At 44.8% G+C, this 27,552-nt stretch overlaps 2 protein-coding genes, 1 long non-coding RNA gene and 2 other non-coding genes across 47 annotated transcripts in view; 4 read left to right on the top strand and 1 right to left on the bottom strand.

Annotated features, from left to right (window-relative positions):
- Positions 1-58: 58 nt before the first annotated feature.
- On the top strand, positions 59-7,847 carry LOC111937822 (uncharacterized). The gene is made up of 3 exons (XR_015278568.1): positions 59-179; positions 560-690; positions 7,407-7,847. It is a non-coding gene; the product is annotated as an uncharacterized LOC111937822 (long non-coding RNA).
- A 100-nt stretch (positions 7,848-7,947) lies between these two features.
- RAD51C (RAD51 paralog C) lies at positions 7,948-24,565 on the bottom strand. 2 transcript variants are annotated; one of them, XM_086859790.1, is made up of 10 exons: positions 24,426-24,444; positions 24,101-24,362; positions 23,154-23,412; positions 22,742-22,908; positions 21,628-21,761; positions 19,124-19,255; positions 16,942-17,008; positions 14,240-14,300; positions 11,699-11,759; positions 7,948-8,267 (listed from the first exon to the last, which is right to left on the bottom strand). In XM_086859790.1, the coding sequence occupies exons 2-10, from the start codon at positions 24,216-24,218 to the stop codon at positions 8,160-8,162; spliced, it is 1,107 nt and encodes a 368-aa protein (XP_086715916.1). In that variant the 5' UTR covers positions 24,219-24,362; positions 24,426-24,444; the 3' UTR covers positions 7,948-8,159. The 2 variants fall into 2 exon arrangements, with proteins under 2 accessions (XP_086715916.1, XP_086715917.1); XM_086859791.1 differs by lacking the exon at positions 11,699-11,759 and having other exon boundaries at positions 24,101-24,565.
- Positions 24,566-24,603: 38 nt separating this feature from the next.
- TEX14 (testis expressed 14, intercellular bridge forming factor) overlaps positions 24,604-27,552 on the top strand; it is a 32,314-nt gene continuing 29,365 nt past the window's right edge. For 21 of the 42 annotated variants that reach the window (XR_015278564.1, XR_015278563.1, XR_015278562.1 and 18 more), the window contains exons 1-2: positions 24,637-24,811; positions 25,040-25,193. Coding sequence is in view for 33 of the 42 variants with exons in the window: in XM_086859768.1 (XP_086715894.1) it covers positions 24,779-24,811; positions 25,040-25,193 (187 nt within the window). In the remaining 9 variants the exon portion in view is untranslated. Of the gene's footprint in view, positions 24,812-25,015; positions 25,194-27,552 lie in introns of those variants that run through there. The other 21 variants (XM_086859777.1, XM_086859765.1, XM_086859762.1 and 18 more) reach the window with 8 other exon arrangements.
- LOC111944589 (small nucleolar RNA U3) lies at positions 25,968-26,181 on the top strand. Its single transcript, XR_002871343.2, has one exon. It is a non-coding gene; the product is annotated as a small nucleolar RNA U3 (small nucleolar RNA).
- Positions 27,180-27,393, top strand: LOC111937993 (small nucleolar RNA U3). Its single transcript, XR_002868827.2, has one exon. It is a non-coding gene; the product is annotated as a small nucleolar RNA U3 (small nucleolar RNA).

The following is a 27,552-nucleotide window of genomic DNA, read 5'->3' as shown; positions in this document are numbered from 1 at the left end:
CCGGAGGGTGCGCGGGGCCGGGGCGGCGGCGGGGGGCGGCCTGGGCTCACCCCGCCGTGAGGGGACGCCGCTGTCCCGCCGAGCCGCGGCCCGGGCCGGGGCCAGGAGCTGCCTCGGAGAGCGGGTTTGACATCGGAGCGTGTTTGCGTGAGGGGAACTGGCCACGAGAAGGGAAGAGGGTAGGTTTAGTTTAGGTGTTCGGAAATATGGATGCTAGCTATGAAGCACAGTGCCTGTGGAAAAGCAGGCCGCATAACTTTCTCAGTCTGGCCTGAGAAAGTGGCCTGGGAAATCATAAGGAGGAATTAAAACAATCCTCAGAGATAGAAGACAGCCTTGCAGGTGCTGTTTGTCAGTTTCTTGTTTTCTTGCAAGAGAAGGTCGAGGGGTGGTGTACCCCACTGACCAATGATGGTGATGTGTTAGTTCACTAACCAATAAGAGTTTTATCTTTTCTGTACTTTGTATGGGTCTATAAAAGAAGATCTGAAGTAACAAACTTTGCTCTCCTATTCATGCACAAGAGAGTCTGTGTTGTTCTTCTCGCCATTCCCAATAGAGCGACATGGAAGGAATTCTTGGCTGTGAGGGTGGAGAGGCCCCGTCAGAGGCTGCCCGGAGAAGCTGTGTCTGCCCCTGGATCCCTGGAAGTGCCCAAGGCCAGGTTGGATGGAGCTCTGAACACACAGGGTCAGTGGACACTGTCCCTGCCCACAGCAGGGGTTGGAACAGATCATCTTTAAGCTCCCTTCCAAGCCAAACCATTCCATGATCCAATGATAAATTACATATTACACAATATCTACTCATTCCATGTTCTGGCAAAGGAGAATTTGTGACAAGCTGAAGATGCTACACCAACCAAAACTTAAAAGATAACCTGTCAGTGGGAGTCTAACTGTAGTGAATATTCTCTTGCTGTCTAATAAATGTCTTTCATTTGTGAAAGGCATCTTGGCTTGTTTTAATCACTGCTGCTGGAAAGCTATTTTCAGAGCTATCAGGTCCATAAATACCAATAAATGAACAGGTATAATTGCCACACGTTTAAAATAGCTTGTACACATGGGAGGGAACGCTATCCTTAATGTCAGATATACCCTGAAAAATGGCCAAATCACGAGCCTCATATGCAAAAAGATCCTCAAATTTTTATGTATTGTAACAAGGACAGTATCTGGCTGAAACCTGTTGTTCTCTACATTGTAGCAATTACCTCCCGTGTGTCAGGTGCTCCTGTAAATCTGTCTTCTGTTTGGTGAATTATTTTAGAGCCAAACTAATTTTAGAATATTTCCGGCAACTGCATTGACTGATCATATTGCAATCTTGTGAATATGTAAAAGCCCTGAGAGTTAAAAATGTGATTGTCACAGTTAGTCTTAGTGTTTCACAGCTGACAGTGACAGAAAATCACATCGCTTGTCCTGGAAGGTTATCTCTAAGCAATATTTTTTTGATGCCATTTCTTTATTTTCAATTTAACACTTATTTGTTTAGGGAATGCCAGGTGGGTTTGAAGGGTAAGAAACATTGGAGGGTAAAAAACATTGCAGTTCTTTTTGAGCAGAGAGCTCCCAGTTGCAGCTGACTATGTCATTGCTGGATTTTGGTTTTTATTTTTTTTATGTTTGTGTGTTCTGCATCATCAGTGAGTCACAAGCCCCGGGAGGATGTATATCAATGCAAGTATCACAAAGCTGTTTTAACTTCATGGTCAGTTGTTTTTCACTCAGAATCCAGAGGCAGTTGGAGTTTCTAAGAAACTATAATCCAGATAATCTTAATGTAATATGATCTGAATTATAAAAATTCCTATTATTACAATGTCTTAGGGAAGTCACAGCTAATTCAACAAGATGCAAGATCAGCTTTATGTTTTATGACAAACAGCAATTAAAACTATCTAAGAAGAGATTCAAAAGCATTTAGGCAGCCTTTTCCTAATTTTTTTGTTAATTTTATATATATTTTTAGTTGTTTCAAACAGCACGGAAGAGTATCTGGGAGTAATACCTACTCTGTTTCATGTTGAAATGTTAAAGTTACCAGATGTCCTTGATTCATCTTGGCAGTCCCCATGTGCTTTTCATCATTTGTCTCATGGCAGAAGACACTAATTAAAATGAAATAGAGTAGAACTCCATGCTCAGGACACTTTGTCAACTTTTGGCACTATGGTCAAGCCAGGATTGTTTTGCTCTGGTATTAAGCAGAGAGCTGATGGCTCCGAGCCATGCTGACATTTGTTTTTGAGAGGAAAAGGTGGAAAACCTTTTTCATTAAGCTGGAACACGGAGCATTCGGTGGCTGTGGGTGGTGTGGCGGAGCCAGGCAGGAGGAACCTGCTGGCCCTGCTCTCCGTGGGGCCAATTCCCCCAGGAGGAGCCACCCTGCTCCTCGGTGCTGCCCAGAAAAGGAAGCTCTGATCACCCACTGATCCCTCAGAGCGTGTGCTCCGTGCTGTTACAAAATGTTTGGAGTGTTCAGGAACTCTGGGAGCTAAATTTAGAGTGCCTAGCTGTGCTCTGGATATCGTTGGGTGGATGGCTCCTATGGGATGAGGGGAGGTGGATGGAATTAAACTCACAATGCACAACATTCTGAGACTGAGACCATTGGAAATCATATGGAGAATAAGGCTTGCACTTGATGTGAGAAGGAAACTCAAGTGTTTGCATCCTTTTCAGCTTAATCATGTTGCTTTTTGTTTTAAAAAACAACATTTTATAGTATTCTTTTGGAAGAAATCTGCTTTATTTTAGCCTTAAAATGCAGCCTTCCTCTTTCTCATTTGCTGCTGGGAAATAAGCAGGGTTTGAACAGGCCTCAGGGAGGTGACCTGAATTGTATGGAGGGCAAAAAGAAAAGTGCTTCGTAATTCTTTGTAACCTTTGGAAGTGACTCCTGTGAGCTGACAGAAGACAGACAGGATCATGAAGAATGCTTTGACAGATCTTAGCATACCTGTGATCCATGATCTGGTACCATATAAATGAGTTTAATGGCACAGATCCAGTGGTAAATGCCTCTTCAAAGTAAGGCTTCTTTCTTTAAAAAGTAGGGCTTCTGCAGCAAACCTGGATTAATTTTAGCAGCTATATTCAGTTTTAATAATTCCAGTTTCTTAAGACTAAAGACAACAAGAATTTGTAAGGAACACAACGAGAAGACTCTTGTTCTTGACAGAGTCAACATCCATTAAACTGCAGTTAATTTTCTTAGGTCCAGTCTGATCAACTACAGCTTGAAAAAGCTAAGTAACTTCTGTCACCACAGTTTTACTGGCTCCTTGACCATATTAAGGATTTTTTTGGGGTGTTCCTAAACACCAAAGTAATTCTTTCTTTTTGTTTATCTTACCATATTTTTTTTAAGTTTTTGAGGTCAAGTCAGCTTTTCCAGATTAATAGTCAACGATTATTCTGAAATATCCCCATCCACTGCAAAACACAGGATTTCAGGCCTGAATCCCACTTCCAGCTGTCATGGAAATTTCCAGTCCTATCCCAAAGGAAAATTCCATTTTCAGCCTTCCATTCAAACCCCTGTTTAGGGAAGGGTGTGCTTTGAATTAGTGTCCTCCTCAAATCTCATTGATGCAGCTCATTCTAACTTCTTTCAACGGTCTCAAACCCTATGATTTATCCACAGAAAATCGTGCTCATTTCACAAATGAATGAATGAATGGCTTTTAAAGAGATAGATTTATGTGATGTAACACATTTACTATCAAAAGTGTAGTAAGCAGTAAGTTTATCTAGTAAAAAAAAAAAAGAAAAAGGTGTTACAATCTCTTATTGACACACTGCACTTTATAGACATTATTTTCTTGCTAAGGAGACAACTTGTTCTTTAGCCCAAAACATTTTAATTTAGTAACATATATGATACAAAAAGAATTACTAAGTGAGTGTAGTTGTAACTGTGTTGCTAAAATTGCAGCAGTTCACACTAAATAAATTAAGGGTATTAGAGCGATATGTGTCAGAAATTTAAACCTCCAAGATAATGGCAATTGAGCAAGTATTCAAACAGCATATTTGTGGCTTTGAGAAAAACATCCAGACCCAATTAGAACCATTTGTTGAGGTCTGTAGAGTTTCTTTTTTACTTTCCTATGTATGCTATAAAATATTTTAAACATTCCCCATTCTTGTTGTTTGAAACTGAAATGTGAATTATTTTTTTTTAATATCCCAATGCTTCTTTGGCTCTGTTTAAATCAACGGCAAGTAATTCTTGTAATAAAATGAGCAGTATTAGCTATAATTCTTGAAGGACGACTTAGTAAAATACGGACTTTTCTATGCATTCTTTTGGCACATAATCTAACATTTTTACTGCTTGCATAATGATGGAACTATTGGTTTTAATGCCATTTATTATTTCAGCAGATAGAGTTCAAACTGTGTAGAGCCTAGGCTCTCTAATAGATAGATAGTGGATATTGTAGGAATATTTCTTGCTCGTGGGAAGCAAGACAGGAGCTGACAGTTTAACAGTGGGTGCATTTGTGGGTGAAATTCAGTACTGGGAAAGGGGCCAGTTCCCGGTGATTTCATTCTTCAGGAGAGAACATTAATGCAGGCATCTTGCTGTAGCCAAGGGAAGCCAGCTCCCCTGACCCTCATCATCCCAAATGAGAGCATGGCCAGGAGCCACGAGACACCGAGTGCCCAGCCCGGGGAAGAGCGGAGGGAAGCCCGGAGCAGGGAGCAGCTGGCACCGGCTCCTGGAGCCGAGGGGCTGAGGAGGAGGAGAAAGGCTGGCCAGGCTGCTCCCGGCCACTGCCAGCACCACATTCCCCTGCAGTCAGGCTCCCTGCGGAACTCTTAGCACGGCCCTGCTGCTTTGGGAACACAGGCTGACCCCTGCTTCTGATCCTTTTAAAAAACTGTTATTTCCCTTCTGTAATATTTGTATTACTGCCATGTCAGCGCTCTGTTTATTCCATTTCTCTCAAGGACAAGAAAGCATCAAACCATACTTCTAAACTTACCACATATACTTCATATAGAATTAACATGTGTTAAAAGAGTAAAACACATCTTAATGTGCCCTTCTAAAGAATCATTATCCTGAGGATAGTAAAGCCAATCTCTTTGGAGAAGCTGGAGCACAATTACTTGCCCATCCAACTTTCCTATCTTCTTTTGTTCAGGACAAGGGTGGAGTTCAAAAAGCAGGCAGTAAGGATTTCACCTTTGCTGATAATCCATGAAACACCTGAGAATAAATCTGATCCTAAATTTAGTCCCCCTGTAAAATAACTAAAGGAACAGTAACTGAAATTGAACAGGAAAATGTTTGTTATATTTTAAATGTACTTTTCTCTGCTCTGTATTCAACACTCAGGTTAGTGGCCAAATCTCCTTTCCACACAAATCAATCAATCAACTGTGACTGACTTCAATAGGAGATTGATTTCCTACTTCGAACCTTGGCTACACCTTTGTACCTCCAGTTAAGCTATCTCTTCTCCACGTTTTCTCAAATTTACTCTACTTAGAGGCTTGCTGCTTTCCCAGTATTTCATAATGGAAAAGGTGCAGAACACATCAAACCAGGAACAAATAAATTGTTATTTTCCCTGTACAAACCAAAGAGTTTCAAAGAAGGACTCAGGGCTTGAGAATTCTCCTGTGACCGCAGTGTTTGCCTGTTGCCAAGGCCTGTGGTGGGATCTGGGTTCTTGTTGTGGTGACAAAATAAGTTCTTCCACCACAAGTAAATGTCGTCCCCACAAAATGGAATAATTTCCAACTCAGCATGACAGTTAAAGCCCTTGGCTTTCAGCAAACTGGGACTTAAGCAGCAAATCAAACAACCCATTTTCTTTTTGATGCAGTGCCATGTGGTTGGCTACTTAGAATCTCACTTTTTGTGCAGTGATAAAATTCTCTTCTGCCCCTCACTATTGGGCATTTGCTGTGACATGCATGAGAATTGCAGGCACATATAGGAAAAAATCAACTTGCCATGGAAGATTTACTGGTGAGGCAACGGTCAAATTTTTTTCTTTCTCTGCAATTCTGAGCCTGGAACAGCTTCCTTGTCTCCAGCAGATGAGAACGAAATCTGGCTCATTTAATCTAATTTTGTCTCCGCCAACAGATCTTTCTCTCAGTTCTGGTCTGCAGAGCTGATTTTTATAATAGCTTCAATAGGAAAAAAAGAGAGAAAAATTTAAAATCTCACCGTAGAGAGCCTCCAATGTTTCCTCTGGACATATTATAACTCCCACTGTTAACCAGTAACTGTGTATCTTTTTTTTTTTTTGAATAATGATGCCCATAATACTGGAAGCTCTAACATTTACTCAGCCAAGACCATTTATCTTGTTATAACAGGATCAGCATCTCAGCTGGGGCTTCTGGATGCGACTCCACTACAAACAAAATTAAAACCACCAGTCAGCTGGAATTAATAGTATATAGGAGCCACACTGTTACTCTGCTCACACACAGAAGGACGTGTGGAGGGTGTTAAATCCCAGCACAATGCACTGGGAGAAATGGATTTTTCCATAATTACCAAACCCCTTAGATAGCAGCTATCACCAGGAACCAGGAGAGCTCCTGAAAATATTGCTCCAACATTCCTAATGGATGGTTTTCCTCGTGGCTACGTCGGCAAGAGCTCAGTGCCAGCTCCCCCCCCTCCTCCTGCACTGCAATACGTAGGAAGCCTTTATTCCCAAACGGGAGCGTTTGCTTGCTGACATCACATGCGGTAGGATCCTTTTGTTTGCCTGTGTCTCCTGCATTGAAATGTTTGTCTGAGTCACAGATCCCGCTGCCTCCCTTCCCCTATGTCATGCTGCTTGCTTCAGAGCTTCTCCCTGACTCATAGTTTTTAAATTTTGACACAGCCCAGTTTGCTGCATGGCAACTCAATACTTTTCCCTTTAATATTTTATTACGTAATTTTTATCTAAACCTTATAATGATGCAAAAACCACTGCCTTCCCCCCTCCCCCCCTTTTTTTTTTTTGCAGCCTTTTTTGAATAGGGAGATTTTATGACTCAGATTCAGCACTGAATTTCGTTTCAAGGCAAAGTCAGTTTAGTGTATACTAAATAAAAAATTTAAGATAGTGACTCCCACAACTTGAATTCTCCATTTAGCTGCTGGCTGAGTTTCCTCAGCTCTAACGTTACCGAGTGCTCTGCCAAAAGGGGTCATCTCTGTGCATGTGTACAAACACTCCTCATAATTGAAGTAATTACTGTTTTGCAGTGCAGCACCTTTCTTCTCCTCTAATAATCTCCTTGATTTGCTTTTTCTTAATAAAAAGAGGACAAAGAGCTGCTGTGCTTTCAGTGTACTTTCATTCTCTGGGTTTAGACTCTGGAGCTGCTGATATTGCTGGTGCCTAAGTCTGGGTTTCCTCTTTATTACAGCCATGAACAAAAGAGATCCTGATTACAGCAAGAAATGAAATGAAGAACGTGGAAGTAAGGGCTATGCAGCAGTTTGGTTCAAGCCTGAGCCACGGTAAAATATTCCCACTTACTGAGACAGGAAGATAAAATTATTGTGCTGGATTAAATCCTTTGTCCTTCAGATGCAGCCTTTCATCTCTTGTTGCCACTACAGATAAATGAGAAGTTCAAAGCAGAGCTTTGATTGTCCTTGACCAAGGACTTTGCGGCAGGTGAGGGCTAAAGCCCCACTCTGGTGTAGCACAGAAAGCTGCATTTCTCTTCCAGCATCCACTGCCTGTGTCCTGCTCTGAGCCCGTGGTGAGCACACAGTGCTGCATCCAACCTCCTTAAAATTCAGGTACACACAAAGCCAGATGACTGATCCACATGCCTGTCATTAAATGTTCTGTGCTAGAGGCTCTCATTTCATTGTCTTTTTACCCAGTGTGAAAGATGGTTGTAGCCCACCCACCCCCTCAAAAACAAACAAACAGCCCCAACCCTAAAGCTGAAGCTGTTTGTTATAGAAAACATAGATTTTTTATTATAAAAGTACAATTATGTCATACACAAAGGAATTTTTGTGCCACAGGAATTTGCACGTTGCAGTATTAATGTTCAAATAAAGTCCTGAGCAGGAAGTGAAGCTGAGAGTCTCTCAGGCTGCCTTTGGCTGCGTGTTCACTCTGCCACTGCTCCCCTGCAGGTTTTTAACATTCCACTTTGGAATCACTGTTGCTTCTCCTCCTCTGTCCGTGGCCGTTTCCGAGGGTTCAGCTCAGTCCCTTCTGCGCTGTGAGTGACAGCTGGAGGCTGCACATCTCGGAAGCCATGGGACTGGAAGATGGAAGGAAAATCATGTGCTAAGGCTTGTAGTGATAGAAAGCATGAGTAACCAGTCCCCAGAAGATCATGCTGTCATTTATTCGGGATGAGCAGCCACTGAATGTTTATAGACCAGGTTAAGCTCAGCACTGCAAACTTTACAACACATGTGCCAACTTATGTCTGTTCATTTTGTTTTTTAAAGATATTTTATTTTCACCAACCAGGCTATCACTTTCATTTTACTGTTTATCACCCCTATGGCTATGAAAAACTGCTTCTCTGTAAATTAACTTATGTTGCCTATTTAAATAAATCAAAAGACAAATCCATCAGCTCCCACAGAAGCAAGGAGATGACTGGATTAATTGCCTCAGTCATTTTCAGAAACAAGACTGTGAATTTCTACAACCTAGGATATTTTTGTTCCGTGTACCTACTTAATGAACTGAAAACATCAATGAGACATTGTAAGAGAACAGCAGAGCTGAATCTGCCTCTAGACTGCAAAGACTCTTCCAGCACAGTAATTTATGGGACACAATGGGATGAAAACCTTTGACTGCCAAAAACTAAATGTAGAAGTGAAAACTACATGCTGCTGCTCAGGAGAGTGCTTGAAGTGATCTATCTGGCCTAGTACCACTCATATTTTCTACAGCTCACAATTTAATTTTTAACCATTTTAAAATATGAAAGATCTCCAAGTCAGTTAGTTAAACATGTCATGGATGCAGATGGAGATGTTGTGTGAAGCCTGCAACTCTCTGAATTCCCATCTCCAGACAAATGCTGTGCAGAGAGCACTGCTGACAGCTCAGTGAAGACTCTGAGTGCAGACTTAGCAAGGAAAAGGCATTAATCAGAACACAAAATTGCTTTGCTGATCCAAAATGCTCAAGTAGAGACAATGTGGGGATGAGAGCATTTCAGGAACGCTGACATTTTGGTGCAGTGTGAGGAAAGCAGGCAGAATTACCATCAGACGTGACTCTTCCCAAATGCCAGTGTGTCCCACACCAAGATCAATCCCAAATCCCAGCAAAAGTCTCCCATCTCTGTATTTCTATTTCTGAATGCCTCACCTCACCCAACCCAGGCTTTTTAAAGGAACAAACATCAAGAGGTGTTACAAGGGCAGGATCTGTGCAGCCCCTCTGCTATTTATAAGCAACTCAAGTGTTATTCTAAAGAGCATAATGGGGAATCTTCAAGTTTAATGTTTCACTGCATCTAATCTCTGCCATTTCCCTGAGGCACAAAGGTGGATCTGTAGCCAAGTATCCACTTAATCCAGAATGCTGACTCCCAGTGAAAGCATTCCAAGGGTTATAAGGGCCAGAACATAAAGCAGCCTGCCCAGGATGGGTGTCTTGCACTTGGTTCCAGGCAGTACCTTGAAAATGCAAGAATTTTGTGTATATTTGTGAGGTTTGGTAGTGAGTTTCAGATGGTGAGGATGTGCCTGCTGGAACCAAGGACAAAGCTCAGTCTTCTGTCATTTTGAATTGTTCCTTGATGTCCTCTGGATTTACACCCTCTGCAGCAGGACTGGCAAGGGTAGATGTCTTTATTACCTGAGCAGCGCTCCCATTGCTGGCCTGGCACACCCTCCACAATTCAGGGAAACACAATTCCTACCCGGAATTTAGATCCTGGGTCTCTGTCTTTCACTATGAAATAATCAGGTCACATTCCTGGGAAATTCAGGTGAATCAGCCGAGCTACTTACTCCCTTGTGCATAAATCAATTTCCATTTCTATACTCTGCATTTAAGAATGAATCCTTATCAGCCTGTGGAAGAAAGGATTTCATGGGAGAGGAGTTCCACAGCCCCCTCAGAGTGGTGACTGACTCCAGTGTGCTGGAAAGGACAGGGATAAAAAAATCCCAGAGCTCACTCATGAATTTACACATTTCATCAGCTCATGGGTACTGAGCAGCCGCTTTGCAAATGGTACCAATGAACCTCATTTGCACATTTCTGAGTCTTAAGGAAATTTTTTTTTAAGTATCTTTTTTTTTTTTTTTTGTATGCTGGTTATACACAAATCTGAATTGGAAACACTGGACATGTATTGACATCTTTCAGTTTAACTACAGAATGAGAAATGGTAAGAGCAGACTGTTACCAGACCTGAATTTCATGAAAGAAATGGGGATAATCCATTTTTTACTAAAAGAAATCATCTGCTGAAGCAATTCATCAGGATTAAGGGAAAAAACACAGGGATAATCTTAAATTTTAACTAATCTTCGATTAGGACTCACTCTCAACTCCATTTCAAGATAGTGTGCATTCACACAGAAGAGAGCATAGCTGTCTTATGGTGCTTATAAAACTGAAAGAAAAAGGCAATTAAACTAAGATAAAATCCATCTGTTTGTCAGCTGGAGAAAAAAGGACTCACATCACATGATCCAAACAACCTTGGGATGTAATCCCACTTCCCCTTCCAGTCTTTATAAAAGTATATATTTGCAGTATTTCTTCTGTCCAGGTGTATATATTCAGGAGTGTGGGGAAAAAAAAAAAAAATCTGATTTCTGTTTGAAAGTTTGAGGACCTCATCTGATGGCAGCATTAAAATCTGCAGAAAATGCTATGGCAACGTGTTTCCATGAGGACATGTAGCAAATAGTTATGGAATTGTACCTATGGATCTGATATCTGAGGATGTAAGGGTTGAGTGGTGCTGTCTTTTTAAACCTAAATACAGCTTAGACAGCATCTCTTCTCATTAATATGTTTCTAAGCACTCCACAACAGGAAATAATCACAGGATTTAACTAGGGATGAATAAGGACACCAGTCATAAGCTGGAATCTCCTTCTATGATAGGGACAGAAGAGAAAAATCTGTGTATATTGGCTGATGCAGGGTCGGTGTAGGATAAACTGGGTGGGTTACACCACACATAGAGCTGGGGAAATACCTATGGAACAAAGCACTGGTGAGGCCTCTGGAAAACCAGGTTTAATTCTCGTCATTCTCATCCCTCAAGATAAACTCAGCTGGAACAGATGCAAAGAGGAACCTGAGAAACCACACCCTACCTGACCAGAGAGAAAACTGTTCAGGTCTCCCAAAATGAAGGCTCAGTGATCCTGCTAATGGCATTTAGGGCAAAAGTTAACATCAGGGGCAGATAAAATAAGCAGCACCAGCAGCAGAACAGAGGTGGACAGGCTGCCTGAAAGTTTGATCTGGAAATCAAAAGTATTTTAACTTTGAGTAGACAAAACGCTGGATCACTTTTCTAAAGAGAAAAAGAGCAAATTACCCCTAAATCTGGAGATATCCCACTATTAATGCTTCCCTTCAGAAGGCAGCTGAAAAGCAACACTAAGAAAGCAAAGACCACTCTGAGATTTGTGTGAAATTCCTTTCCAGCTGACACTGCTCCGACCTGTGAATCTCCATCCCCAAAGGAACACTCACTGTGATGTGATAGGCTACGGTGGATTCCTTCTGACTTGGTGATTTGTACAACGTGGCCAACCTGGTAAAACAAACCCCAGGTAATTTTAATTAATTAATACACTAATAAACATACCAAATAGCCAGTGACTAGACACAAGTTTTCCTACAGCACCAGTGGAATTCTTAGGGATGTATTTTCATATAGGTCATTCAAACTGTGGATTCCCATCCTTATATGACCTGTCAGCTCAAAAACAATCTAGACCTACTAAAAAGAGTGAATGATTAATTAGCCTTGTTTCATCACAGTATTTGATGACATTTTTGGAACAATATTCATCATCAATTAATTCCGAATGTCACTTTCTTAAAATGCAAACAAAAAGGGTTTTGAGCACAACTCTTCCTTACTCCATTAATCACTTGTTCTTTGACCTCTCAAAGCTGGGAGAGACCTTCAAGAATTCCAGTACTTCCAGGGAGGCTTTTTCCAGAGATCTCACAAGCCTGTCAATATAACCCAGCAGCTGGAGATGTTCTATTTCTAAGCCTGCCCTTGCCACTGACACACAGCACAACCTTGAGAAAATAGTTTCCTTTTTATTTCTCCTCTGACACTTCCCTGATTTGCTGCATTTAGATTCTAAGCAATACACCTTGATTCGTGTTCTATAGTAAATGCTTGCATAATATAGAGAGAAAATTGCAAAGCAGCTTAAAAGGAAAGGGGTATTCAACCCTTGCCAGGGCTGCACCATGCCCACCTCCCCAAAACTCACACTTACATAAGGCAATCTAGAAAGTGTTCTGCTCTCTGTAGCAAGACACCCTGCCAAAAATCCTGTTAATTATTTTCGGGGGGTTTTTTCCTCCCTGAGGTGCCATTCTATTAGAGAGCACGTAATTACAGCCCGAGGAACGCTGCCACTTCATGTTAGCTACACAGGGAATTCCTCAGAACACTCAAATGCTGGGTTATACTTGACAAAATTGCCCAAATCTGGAGCTGCAGAAGCCAGGCTTTCACAAGAGCTCAGCTGGAGCCTCTGACTCAACTGGATCTTTCCTCCCAGCAAAGAGAACCCTTAGAATTCATCTCTGACATTTTCAGTAGTAGAGAGAAAGGAGGAGACAGGTATCAGAATTGGCCAAATACACTTCAGAAGTATTTTATAAAAGGCAAATAGATCCTCAAACCATCTTTGTGCCTCAATAACCTGATATCAAAACAACAAAACCACAATGGGATCATCAGCTATGGGCAGCCTGTGCAAAAAATAAGACAGCATTGAGCTATTTCTACTTTTACAGTTGTATCCAGAGTTGCTGTTTCTGCAGGCCCCACTCCATGTCAGCTGCAGATTTACATCAGTAAATAAGCCAGGTTTGTCTGTCCTTGGCTTGTTTTCTGGAACTTCTATTTGCAGCCTTCCTAGCTCTGTTGCACAAGAAAAAAAGTTCTTTTCATATATAAAATTAACTTTTGTTCACTCTGCAATCATTATGTTGATGCAACTTGTCCTAAAAAGACTGTTAACTAATCAGTGATGTTAATTTAATTCCAAATTAAACAGCCTGCTGTAATCATCCTGCATTGCCTTCAAACTTAGAATGTAAAAACAAAACTCCCCAAGAAAGTGTCACTGCATTTTTCTTTCAAATTCAACAAGCAAAACTCTGCACAACAACATTCCAGCAGCATTTTTGCTCACTGTTTGCACAAGATTAGGGAATTATAGCACAGCTCCTTAATCTCAAGCTGCTGCATGGTGATATTATATACAGGACAAATTTAACTGACCAGGAAAGAGAAATGACCTTGCAATGTAAAGAAGGGAAAAAAGAATCAGGAAACAAGAGGAGATCTCTTTGCAACAAACAGAATTTCACACTGTTTTGAGAAGGTTCAAGCCCTGAAGCTCAGGGTCAGCAGCCTGTCCCGAGGGTAACTGGCTACGTGGCTTTAAAGCCCTCTTTGGCATCTCTGGCTTTGGACTAACTGGAGATGAAAACATTGAAGCAAAAAAAATCTTCTCAAAGAAATTATAGTGGCTACAACCAAACATGGAGGAGTGGGAGGTTCTTTATAATAAGACTGTTGAAATTGCACCTCTTCAGAGTGGGGCATAAAAATCACCTTGTGACCCACCAGCTCAATACCTGCACTGAGTCTATGGCAAAAATTCACATTAAAGTAAGTTTTACTCAAAAAAAAAAGCCCAACCTTATCTCACAAAATGCAGATAGTAAATGAAATTTTCTACTCAGCCACCAGATCTTAAATCCTTGTGTGTGAACAACTACCATTAGGATGTTACACCTTAATAAACCATGGCATCTTGCCAGGAAGAACCCACCATGGTGGGGAGGAGGAACCTGACAGTTCAGCCCACACCGTCCCAGACTGAAAGAGAAAATTCCTGAGCCTTGGGAGTCTGGGATGTCGCAGAGCAAGGCCAGGAGCCAAATTCAAACTCTGCTTGGCCCCCATGGCCAGTTTGAAAGATTTTCCAGTGCCATTCTTGTATTTTCATGGATTTTCCTCACGTTTTCCCTCACCTCTGACTGTTGTCCCAGTGGAAGATTAAACGGACAGTGGCAGCGTGTCCCCAGCTTTCTCCTGAGGAACACAAAATGACAGATCATTATCTCTTACACCACCCCCATCAGCACACTGAAATAAAATTAATCTTCAAACCCCCTCCCCCCACAATGATTAAAACAAAATATGCCTTTTTTGCTGTGATGCATCACATCTTTTTCATCCTTGCAAGGATTTCACAACAAATACACCGAGACAAGGAATAACCTCTGTAGTCCATATGTTTTATGGATATCTTGATGCAATACTTCCATATTTGTAGAAAAAAATTATGGATGCCTAATTAAGGACAGGTACTAGACAAGTCTTGAAAACAGAGGCAGCTTGAAGAAGAGATTTGCCTAATTACTACTGAAAAAGTCTGGTGAGGAGGTCTAAATCCTACTTCAGAACTGCGATATTCTGTCTCTCAGGCATAATTATGAGCAAACATTAGTCCCTTTGGGATACCAGCTTTGGGAGAAAGTCAACGATTATTAAAGTATTAAAGGCCCCTGGAGCAGTCTTCTGCTTCTGACAGCAAAATGCAAAATAACACAACCAAAAGCAAGGAGCAGGAAGGTGTGGTGGAGAGAAGGAAGTTTGGATTTTTATCCTGCTCCAGGGACTCAGTCCCATTGTTTCAGCTCACACCTGACCACAAGTCAATGTACAGACATCTTGATTGGGTGCTTTTTCCTCTGTTTATCCTGTCAGCAGTACAAAGCTGGACTGCATTTTAAACCAGTCAAGTTTCCCCTGTCCACCTGTTCTTTCCTGTCCACCCCTCCCTGGTCTCCTCCACATCCCCAGCCCCTCGTGCCCCCTGTGCTCTGGTATTTATTAGAGCAGAGAGAAGGAAAAAAAAATATGATCCCACTGTAATGAAGACCTAGACCCTCTGGGCATCTTGCCAGACCTTGCTCCACTATATCTGAGCTGGGATTAAAGATTTTGGCTCTCAGAAATGGCTCTGAGGCAGAGATCAAAACACATTTTACAATGGCTACAAATTCCACACCAACACGTTTCCAACTGCATTGAATATGAGTGAAAAATGCTACTGTAAAATGAGATATTTCAGAGTTGAACTGCCTGTAGATTAGTATTTGACCTCCTTTCTAAATATATTTAGTTGAAATGTCTAGGAACACCCAGCTTAGCTATCACTAGTGGGAAAGAAAGCTGTCCCCTTCATAAAGCTCCTGACTTAATACCTTGCAGCATCTGTGCTTCTTTCTTTTTTCTTTTTTTTTTCTCATAATTAAGATCTTCCCTTCTGCTAAGGAGCTGAATAAGAATTTAGAGATTAATGCTTTCATGAAAAAACTGTTTCTCAGGCAATGGAGGAAAAAAGCCAATTTAGTGATTTTACTTGGGGGTTTGCTGCTGACCCCTCCCTCAACAGTTCCTTTGGTTTCACCAAACCATGGAGGAGTGGGAGGTTCCTTAGCCTTTATGATGGGACTTTTGAAACACCATCTCTTCAGAGCAGAGCATCAAAACCACTTGGTTAAATATTTTCCCAACTGGGACCAAGATGCATTTTTGGAAGAGTTCACACTGCTCAGTTTAACAATACTGTGGTCACACACGCTGGGGAGAGTCACAGTCAGCTCCACAGGAGGTCATGTCAAATTAATTGTTTGTGAAAGAAATTATGCACAAGGCAAGGCAGGATATCTGGGAATTATAACCTCCCCTGAATGTCCTCACATTCTTTACTGTCCCCATGACTCAATAAACACAACAGCTCCCAAACAATGCTGGCCAGTGAAAAAAGACAGACTCTATTAGCTTTAATTGAGTTTGTAGCCAGAAAGGCTGCCAAAAATAATCCATCAGAGAGAGCAAGAGGCAAAACTGACATAAAGGGTTTGATCCTGGGAGCTGGATCTGCTTGCACAGCTCCAAATTCCACGTTCTTCACATTCCTGCAGGAGATGGGCTGTGTTTGCTCATTTTACCCTATATCTCTGCCAAATGGTTTGGTACCTGTACAGACTCTGGGAACATCTTTGCCTTTGTACTGTCCCTTTCTCTCTCCTCTCCAGAGCAAGGGAATCATTACTTAGCTCACAGAAACTGAAGGATTTGTGCCCTTTAAATGAATCATAAAATAATGCAAAGCTACAGCCTGAAATAAGATTTAAATGCTGAACCTTTCCTTAATTTGTAGAAATCTCCACTTCAGAACTGTTTTATTTTCCCCTGTGACTGCAGCAGAAAGGCATGGATGAGGTATCTGCTCATTACAGGGCAAAATTGAGCAGCCTAGAAAAAAAATCTTTAACCTGGCTCAGGGCAGGCTGTGCCTGAGGATCCCACACAGAACTTCCCTCTACATCATAACTGCAGAGAATTCCAGTGATACAGCAAATAAGAAATGCCTTTGCAAATAATTAATGGGACATATTCAAGGGTAATGGGAAAATAAACAATTTAGACTGTTTGGGAGAGGCAGTGAATGGTTCTCAGGGAATTTAGGAAATTGCAGCTTAGTTTGGGGTATGCAACCATTAAGCTGGGTTATTTTCTGAGTGATTTAACCTTCTCCTCACCACATCCCTGCTAGAGGTTTACTGCTCCCAGGTACATTTTTTGGATTATTTTTCTTGGTACATAAAGCCAAAGGAAAGGAACTCATATATCAATTTCCAACTCAAAGCTAAACACTTACCTAGAGCAGGTACCAGTGTGGACTGGCTTTGTCCAATTCTTGTTGTCATTTGGTTTGTCAGAACTACCTGAAAGGGGAAACAGAAGCAAAGAAATAAGAAAATCTCCTGGTATGCATATTAGTGGTGGGAGGGAAGAGAGGGAATTTACAAAAAAGCTTTTACTGATGAAGCAGTTACTCAGGCAAAACTCTTGGCAACTGTGATGAGGAGAAGCTGAAAAGGTACCTCATCTTTTCAGAACAAATTAAGAGAAACCTGCAAAATGTATTTTTTGTTTGAATAGGAGATTTCTTTCATTCAAGACTTTAAAGAAATCTCAATTTCTCCCTCCCCAAGGAAGGCAAGCTCCACACAACTGATTTATCCCACAACATTTGTCCTAAATGCTGTTTGGATCTGTGTTTAGCTGCAGATGACTTGCACTGGCCCTCCACAAGGAGCCAGCTCAGTCCCTGGGGTAAATGAACTTGGTGGTGCTGCTCACAATGTGTATTAGCCTGGTGATTACCTGAATTTCTGTGCTTTGTAGTCTAAAAATGCACAAGTGGGTACAACACAAAGCAGAATGGAAGTGAACAGACAGAGTGGGGGAGTGTTTTCACAGCCCAAATCACTTGTGGGAGGCTCACAGACAGTCTAGGTTCGATCCCTGGTAGAAGTGGGGGTGAGTAAGACAGGAAAGAGCCAGGAATATTAATGACAAAGTTCATTAAAAATTAAAAATTGTACCCATCTAAGACCCTAGAGAGTTCCACTGTTTGACATGCTCAGTCGATTCTTGCTGGAGCAGCTCAGAAAAGTGTGTGACAGCAAACAGTTCCACTGAGCACACCCTAAAACATTCACACAGCTGAGAGCCCAGCACAGATATTGCACATTTTAGAGAAGTAACTCATCACAAGTGCATGGTAACAACCCCAAATAGCCTCCTCATCTGCCTGCTGGAGAAGGGCTGGGCATCCTCACTCCGAGTCCAGCTTTAGGATCTGACTTCCTACCATATTAGAGCATCCAGAGCTGCCTGACAAGCAATCCCTGGCATGCAGGCTGGATTTAGCCTGCTCACAGCTCATGGAACTCACTAAGACACCACTAACAAGAGGGCAAATCCAAGTAAAACCATTCCTGAACCTCTGACTCCTTTAGCAAGAGTTTATTTAGCAACTTTGTACTGTTCCTTGGTTCAGAAGAAATTATTTATGTATTTCATCCTTGACCAAAGAAAAACATTGTCCAGGGACAGCAGCTGCTCTTCAAGGTCACCAGGTACCAAGCTGTGGGGGAAAGCACTCAGGAAACCTGAGGTTGTGCAAACCCCAGACCATCATCTCCCTGGTGCCCAGAGCAGCAGGAAGGAGCTCCACAGCTCATGTCAGGACATTTTGGGAATGCTGGGCTCTTCCCTTCCCACAGCTCCCAGAGGAAGCACAAGAGGAGTTTTATTTTTAGCAGCTTGGAACAAAAGCCAACTGCGCCAGAGTGTTGTGGGTGACAAGGTCACAAATCACCTGGACACTCTTAGAGGCACAAGCACCATTTTGAGGGCTGGGGAAGCTCCAATTCCTGAACAATGCTTCTCTGAGCTGCCAGAGACTTCCAAAACAACTTCTGGAACAGCTGCAGCTTCCCAGTGCCATCTGCTGGCTGCGGGTCTGCTGCCTCAGACCATCAGTGACGTAGGAACAATGCCCAAGAAGGAGGCTCTGGGTTTCCATGGATGCCAGAAGAGGAGGCCAATCCAGCAGATAAAGCGGTTTTCCTCCCTAGGAATGCTAAAACCATAGTTTATTTTTAAACAGAAAGTGAAAAGTTGTGTTGGAACTGCTGAATGTTCTGAGGTTTTTTGTAGGTAAAGTCACCAGAGGAGCATACCTTGTCCAAGCAAATCAGTGGAGATGATGGCAAACAGCATTAGAAATGCCATACTACCACTTAATTAAGATCCACAGGATGCTGTTGCTGCAAATTTTACTTATTTTAGCAAGTCTAGGAATTTGCCACCTTTTAGGTGTTTTACCTTTGTGATCTCTGTATATTTACCGACTAAACTAGCAAGAGTGAATGCGGAGGGTCTTACTGCAGTTTTATTTTGCTATTTAGAGACAAAAGCAATTCACATTTCCTTAATTCTTTGTCAAAAAAAGTAGCATCTTTTGGGATTTAAGCCTGCCCTGGACTTACAGCTGATTTATGGTCGTTGGCTATGATGATGAGCTGCTGTGCCAGCCCGTTCAGCAGCCTCGTGCGCAGCGACAGGTCCTCAAAGTCGTGGCGAAAGGGAAAGGCAATTCCATCAATCACCACCAGACGGACCTAAATGCAGGAGAAAAGATAAAATACTGCCATTACCATCCTATAAAAAAATGACAAAAAGCAGCAAGACCTGTTTTTAAGTGCACTGGAGTGTTTTATATCATCCTTAGGTGACTATGACTGGCAAAGCTGAACTTAAAGCCTTGCAGAGGAGAAGCTGGAGAAAATAATCATTAAACAGCAGAACTGTACTTCAATCAACTCTCCACAACCATCAATTAATCCACCTTCTTCCTCAAAAAGTAAATCCAAATCCAAATCAGAATTCAGGCTCTCTGGAGCCACTGCTGAGATAATTCAGCTGTTATCAGTGCTCTGTCTTGGAAACATGTTTAACAGATGCCTAAAGATATTCCAGGCACACTGCACTGGAGCTGAGGATCTATCTTGCCTCAAGATGTTTGCTTTGCTGAATTATTTCTTTTGTAGCAATCATTAGCTGAAGTCAGAGTACACTGCAGCTGCTGGCTCATCACCCTCAAGACACTGTATAAACATTAGTCTGGGATTTTGATTTATTCTAACTTCATTTATTGTGGCTGTTTTGATGACCCAAGTCTGAAATACAGGAGGGAGATGGATGCTGTTACAGTGCCTGCATGCTCAGGTGTCACTCAGATCCTTGATATCTACAAGCTCTTGCATTACTGCACAAGATAACAAAGCAAAAACAACACAAAAATCCTGATTTTCTGCATTACTGATTTAACTCATTACTGGAAAGTCTCTTTATGAATGGAACATAGAAGCCTGCACAGACATCACTGTGAAATGGTCCTGGGCCTCCAACTGAAAAAAAAAAATCCTCTTAATTTGCAAAAGAAGATTAAATAGTTGGGATTAAAAGAAGACATTCATCGTATTCTCATTTTCTCTTCTTCCTACAAATTCTTTTCCACGAGTCTGTACATCTTCCTCATGTATCACTCCTTTAAGAACAATCAGTTTAACAGCATAAACATGACTCATGCTAGACAGGAATGTATACGTGGTTATGTAACTTGGCTATTAAAAATATGTCCAGGTAAGATGCAACTTAGTTAAATTTCTCCCAATCTTTACACTTTCAAGTGTAAAGAGAGCTTGGTAACCCCTGCCTTGTCCCTGCCAGCCTGGCTCTAGCAGACCTTAAAGAATTAGGTTTTTTATTACAAGAATATTTTCTATCAGTCTTTCTCATATTATTACAAGACCTCAAACTAATTCATATCTCTAAATGGCACATTTGGAGCTCTAACTCTACATCTTTCTTATCTCTAAACCTCTACAACTTTTTCTCTCTCCTAAAAACCCTAAAATCTGGAGGCTTGCTGTGGTCCCAGACTTGGCTCCAGAGGAATCAGACTAATTTTAATGAGAGCTGGACTGCAGTGAGCAATCTGTCAAGTCGCTTCTAGCCTGTCCAAGGAATCAGCAGAAGGTCTTGTGGTTCTTCTGCAACCTTCAGCACTTCAGGCTGCAGGCCAAGCCCAGATAATCAGCACAGATGGTTCCAGGGAGCTGCAGCCCAGTGGAACTGTGCTAATGAAGCCATGTACTTTCCACAAGAGCAAACACAACAGGGCACCGTTAGTACCTGGCAGGGAAAGGGAAATACCAGACTACACCGAGCAAAAGTGAGGCTCCCATCTGTGTTTTCAAGAACACAACAGCTCCCATGAATGAAAAATTTTGCAATACATACAAAAGACTTTATAATCCAACACTGATTTGTGCTCTGATAGACCAAGGCACAGTCATATTTCCCAGATCCTGACAAGGAGTGATCTGCAGTGCAGAACCCAGAAATCTGGAGGGGAGGTGGTGAAAATCTGCCTTACAATAGCATTTCTCTAAGACATTAGGTACTAAGAAACTTTCTGGCTGCAGTCCACCCAAGAGTCAAGCTGCAAGCTCTGGTTGCTTGTAGCAACAGAAGATGCACTGAAAAGAAGAGTCACTTGGATGGTGCAGGATATTTCTGTTGCTCAGTGATCTTTTAAGGCAAGAACAGTGGCACCAAGCCTTTCTGATGCCGGCCTCATGGTCACCACATACCCCCCTGGCTCTGAGGCTCTTGTGTGGAGCAGTTCTGTGCTGATTCACAGCTCAGTGCTCACAGAAATGGAACATGTGGCAGCACAGACCCAGTGTCCTCAACTCAGAGTGGAAATTCAGGAGGATGGCAAAAGCAAATTACTCTTGAGAGTAACTGGGACAGGAACGAAAAGGCAAACAAGCAGAAGGCTTTACATTTGTACTCTGCTACCAGCCAATATTTTGCTGCCAAGCTGATGAGGTACCAAGGTGTTTACTCCTGTTACTACAGCAGACAAAAAACCTTCAGCGTGAAGATGAGTGACACCTCCTGAGAAGCCTGCAACAACCCTTACCTTGGAATGCTCTGACAGGAATTCTGGCAGGAGGTAGACCTGGGCCAGCAGCTCTGTGTAGTCACGACAACGGAAGTAATAGATGTGAGAGAGGATATTTTCCAGAGAGAAAGTCTCCAAAGCTTTCCGATGATCTGAGAACAAAACAAACAGATGAGTAAATGAGTCAGAATTCTGTACGAGCATATTGTTACTTTCATCATCCCACCAAACCCTGCCCTCCACACATAGCAACAGCAAAGCCCCCAGAAACAGAACAGGCAAGGTAAAGAGTGTGGAAACATATTTTCCATCTGGCTTGAAAGTCAGGAAGGTGGTGAGCAGATGCTATCCCAGCATTTGCACACAGACACTCTTGAGCCTCCAAGGGAGGCCTCCAACAATGAAAAATTTATTTCTGAAGCAAGAACTTCTCCAGTAAATCATTTTCAAGCCAGAACACCACCAGAGGACATCAGGGACTATTAATCATCCCTTGTTTAATATACAGGCAGTAACTCATTTAATACAGAGTCTTAAAAAAACCTCAGTTGAAACAGAAGTTTGGTGCATAAATTCTCCACGAATAACACAAAAGTTGTGTCCTCATCCCCAAGAGACTGATGAGAGAATAAAACTCTTACTAAAAGCAGTCTGGCTATATTAACTATATGGAGGAGCTGAATTCCAGCTACAGCTTTACTCTGTGGGGCTTCAGCAGCAACACTGCCTCATAATATTCTGCTGTTCCTCTTTTCTTTCCCCACCTGTTCCTGTGTTTTGAAACAAAACACTCAGTTTTGCTCAACAGGTGCAAAGATGATCACTAATGTGCTAAAAAACTAGAAAGAAGGAAAAGAAAAGAGGAAAGGAGGAAGGGCAAACACCAAAACCCCACACACCACCTAAAACCCCCAAGATCAAAATGTTCACAAAATCACCATGTAGAAAAAGAATTATTTTTGAAGTAGCCCAGCTCAGTCTGCTCCAGACACCAATGTAGTTCAGGGTTTGAGACACACAGCTGGAAATAAAAAGCTCTCAGCAAACACTCCAAAAGTAACACTGCAGCCTACAAGACACTTGTTTCACTCCATGCTTTCCTCCTCCAGAAAGAAATGAATTGGCAACCTACCCTCTTCTTGCTGAGCCTCAGCAATAAGGTGGCAGTGCTGCACACAGGCAGCTGCAATGTCCACTACTCTGTCCACCATAAAACTTCCCTCAGTGTCAATGAACACAGCTTCTCCAGCAACGCCTCCAAAGCACTCTGGGATCTGGACATCCACTGCCAGCTGCATGCTGCCATGGCAAACAGAAATAGAGATCAGTATCTGCATCCCCGAGCTGTCCCAGCTCACTCCTGGAGTGACATTCCTGCTGAGGAATACACGGGACAGGGACCAGGACAATTATTATTATATTTATAATGCTGGAGAAGAATCAGAGATTGCAATCACTACAACAAGAAAAATGGACTTATTTCTCAGCTGAGTTAAACAAAAAGTGATTCTTGGTTGCATACAAGTCACGGGACAATGAAGTACCACAGCTGTGTTTTGCCGACACCGGGTGCTCCGCAGATCTCAGTGATTTTTGTCAGCTGTACTCCACCTCCCAGGATGTTGTCCAGTGCTGAACAGAAGGTGATGATGAAGCCCTGGGCTTGCTCTTCTTCCAGAAGCTCCAGGGCTGTGCATTTCCTGGTGGCACCTGATGCCCCAGCTGTCCTTGCTGCATCTCCGTGACATTCCTGCCTCACCACCTGCAGCACTTCCAGTGCCTCTTCCCTGGAGATTCCAATTTCTAGAGAAGCCAAAACCACAAAACACCACCTTTATTTTATAAGCAGTGACTGATTCTGCAGGAGGACACAAAATGATCCATATTCACCCTCTCAGGACAACATGCATACAGCCCTGGTACTAACAATGTGATCTTCAAACTTCTATTGTCATAGATAGTAAAACTATTGATAATCAAAATCCCAGACTGGTTTGGGTTGGAAGGGGCTGTAAAGACCACCCAGTTCCACCCCTGCCATGGGCAGGGTCACCTTCCACTGTCCCAGGTTGCTCAAAGCTCCATCCATCCTGGCCTTGGACACTTCCAGGGATCCAGGGGCAGCCACAGCTTCTGTGGGCACCCTGTGCCAGGGCCTCCCCACCCTCACAGGGAGGAATCACTACACACTCCTTGAAAAAGGCAATTTTCTAACTTCGAACAGGCTTCTTTTGTTTAAATCGCATAGTAAAAAGAAATACGAAGCTGGGGAAAGAGGAGGGATGAGCCTAACAGAATCCTTTCGTTTTCCTGCATCCCATTTCCATCCATCAGTGTCAGCAGATCTTTTACCAGGGTCGTCTTTATTATTCACCGTGCCCATTTCCCGGAGGCCTCACTGGGGCGTCCCAGGGGCCGGGACAGGGAAGGTGAAAGGGAAAAGGCCCGGAAGATCCCGGGGAGGCCCCGCGGAGCCGAAGGCCGCCGGTACCTTTGCTCAGGCCGCAGGGGCCGGTGTCCAGCAGCTCCTGCGCCGTCTGGAAGCCGGCGGCGGAGAGGCGTGCGCGCAGGGCGGGGGCCAGCGGCAGCGTGCCCACCTCCCGCTGCATGGCGGCCCCGCCACCGGGCCGCACCGGCACCGGACACGCCCCGGATCGCTCCGGACACGCCTCGGATGGCTCCGGACACACCCCGGATCACTCCGGACACGCCTCGGATGGCTCCGGACACGCCTCGGATGGCTCCGGACACGCCTCGAATCGCTCCGGACACGCCTCGGATGGCTCCGGACACGCCTCGGATGGCTCCGGACACACTCCGGATCACTCCGGACACGCCTCGGATGGCTCCGGACACGCCTCGGATCGCTCCGGACACGCTCCGGGCACGCCCCGGACACGCCCAGAGAGCAGCGATCTCTCCCGGCCCCGCCCGCCGATCCCTCCCCTCACGGTCTGGCCCCGCCCCCGCCCCACCCTGGCGCGAACCTGGCGGGTGGCGGCGCTGCGCATGCGCGGAGCTGTTCCCGCGTGTCGCGGCCGTTCCCGCTCGTCGGGGCCGTTCGGGCCGGGGTGAGCGGATCCGCCTGGGCCGCGGGTGTCCGTGGGCTCTGGGAAGGGACTGGAGTGGGCATTCCCCACTCGGGAATGCCGCTGGATGAGAGCCGCCTATGTGCCCTCCGAGAGGCTGCTGCTCCTGGCAGGTTCTGTGATGTCCCGGTTGTCGCCTCTCCCGTCGCACTTGTGCCCCCGCACCGGCCGTTCCCACAGGGCACTCTGAGGCAGGGCAGGAGGCTGTTTTCCCCTTCCATCTCTGGATATTTCTGCAGGAAGTAGACATAAATTTAAGCTACTGCAGGTTCTGAAGTCAGAAATAAGTTCTTTACGCTGAGGTGCTTTGCAGCGTGATGATGTTTCCTACCTTTTCCCAGTTCTGTTCAGGAAAGAAGATGGCTCATCCCATCCCTCTCCCATTTCCATGCCCAGTCAAGCTTGGAAGTATAAAAGGAGACTCCCTGGAAGCTGACCTTCATGAGTATGTCAGGGAAGGGAACTATATGAAAGTGAAGAAGATTCTGAAAAAAGGTAAAAGCTAAGTTTAGATAAGTACTGGCAGAAAATATTTAATTTTTCCTTTATTCTTTTATTTCTGCTAAAAAATAGTCAGAATACTGGTTGTAGAATACCGTTTTCTGAGTGAAATATATTAGCAAAATTATTTATAGCTGCCTTTTCCATTAAGTGGGAATAGTTCTCGAAACAAAAAATACATTAAAATGAATTAATTGAAATAAGACGAATCTTTTATTAGTGAAGTGCTGATAAGGACATGAGGCACTGTAAAACTGAAATTCTGAACGTCAGCTGTAGGAATGGGGTTTTAGTTTGTACTGCCAAATGCTTAAGGTACGGTTTAAGACGTTAAACATTTTGGCAACCAGATTTGTAGCCATATAGGAATAGGGGATTTTGTACATGAAACCAAACGTTCGGTGCAGTTTTGTTTGCGTTTCAGGATCGCGGATCTCGGGTTGTGCTCATCCAGAACTGCGAGTCCGCAGGGCGGGGCAGGCGGGGCCTGCGCATCGCGGGGGTGGAGCCGCAGCAGCCGCGCGTCTGATTGGCCAGCGAGGGCAGAACATGCAAATCAAGGGGGCGTGTCCCGCCCGCCGCCACGCGCGGCCGTTCCGCGGGGCGCGGGCGCTCCCGGGGGGCTCGGGGCGCGCTCCCGCGGCCGCGGGGGCTCGGCGGGGCCGCGCCGGCTGCTGGCGCGGGCTGGCGGGGCGGGCGCTCGGGGGTCGGCGTGTGCTGCGTGCGGGTGTGCGCGGGAGGGAGGCGCGCGGGCGGCGGAGCAGGGCTAAGACTATACTTTCAGGGATCATTTCTGTAGTTGGTCACTAGAGGAGAGTGATCGCACCTGATCGGCGTCACAAGCCACGAGGAGGAGCAGGGTGTTCTCTCCTGAGCGCGAAGCGGGCGGGCGGTGCTGCCTGGGCAGGGGCCGCCCGCCATTGATGACCGTTCCCGGCCCTGTTATTGGGGCTCGGGAGGGAGAGAACACGGGCTGAGTGGTTTGTGGCCCTTTTTTTTTCACGTTTAAAGAAAGAGCTGGAATGAGCAAAGAGCGGTGATCCTTGCCCAGGGACATTTCCCTCTCTCCTAATGAACACGCGGGCAGCCTCTCACTGCAGTGACAATGAGTGGGCGCCCAGGGAGGGCGGGAGCAGCCGCACGGGTTTAGGCTTTATGGGGGTATTCAGGCCGATGGTATTCCCGACCCACCTGCTAGTGAAGGCCAAGGGGTCTTTCTTGGTGTGGCGTCTCTGGTGAACGGTGGTGATCAGAGAGTGACACGGGCCTGTGGGGAACGAGATCCGGATTTACCTTTTGTCATTTGTGGAAGTCCGTGTCGGTCAGGCTACAAATTCTGACGTGGTTTAGGGAGAAGCTGTTCCGTGTTGTGTTCTTTATAGCGGTCAGTCGGCTGTGGTGTGGGGTCGTGGTGCTCTGGCTGAGCCCAGAGATGCAGAGGCCGGGATTCATTAAACAGTGCCCTGAGGGTTGTTCGTTTTGGTACATGAATGCCACCATAAAAGAGTCGGGAGAGGCTAGGACCCAGGGCAACCCCAGGCAGCAACCGTGCCGCGCTGCCGGTGGTGGTACCGGGGCTCTTCTCTGTTGTCCCGGGGCAGCGGCAGCACGGGCGGTGACGGTCCCTTGTGTCGTGTCGCGACAACTGCGACAGCCCGCGCTCAGCCGGCAGCGTCACTTCTCGTGAGGGGGAGAGCGGGGGCGGGGCCGAGCGGCCGCCATGCTTCGGGAATGCGTCTGATTGGCCAGCGAGGGCAGAACATGCAAATCAAGGGGGCGTGTCCCGCGCGCCGCCACGCGCGGCCGTTCCGCGGGGCGCGGGCGCTCCCGGGGGGCTCGGGGCGCGCTCCCGCGGCCGCGGGGGCTCGGCGGGGCCGCGCCGGCTGCTGGCGCGGGCTGGCGGGGCGGGCGCTCGGGGGTCGGCGTGTGCTGCGTGCGGGTGTGCGCGGGAGGGAGGCGCGCGGGCGGCGGGGCAGGGTTAAGACTATACTTTCAGGGATCATTTCTGTAGTTGGTCACTAGAGGAGAGTGATCGCACCTGATCGGCGTCACAAGCCACGAGGAGGAGCAGGGTGTTCTCTCCTGAGCGCGAAGCGGGCGGGCGGTGCTGCCTGGGCAGGGGCCGCCCGCCATTGATGACCGTTCCCGGCCCTGTTGTTGGGGCTCGGGAGGGAGAGAACACGGGCTGAGTGGTTTGTGGCCCTTTTTTTTTATTCGTGGTTAAAAAACAGAGTTTGTGCATAAGCGGGTTAGTCCTGCGAGCTCACATTTGGCTGCCTGCTGCCTCCTGAGCCCAAGTGCCACAACCACATTCCAGAAATCCCTCCAGGGGATGGGGACTCAGCCACTGCCC

This window comes from Cyanistes caeruleus, chromosome 21, assembly GCF_971803275.1.
Source record: "Cyanistes caeruleus chromosome 21, bCyaCae1.hap1.1, whole genome shotgun sequence".
Taxonomy (NCBI): Eukaryota; Metazoa; Chordata; class Aves; order Passeriformes; family Paridae; genus Cyanistes; species Cyanistes caeruleus.
Note: the sequence above shows the minus strand (reverse complement) of the source record. Positions and strands in the feature narration are given on the sequence as shown.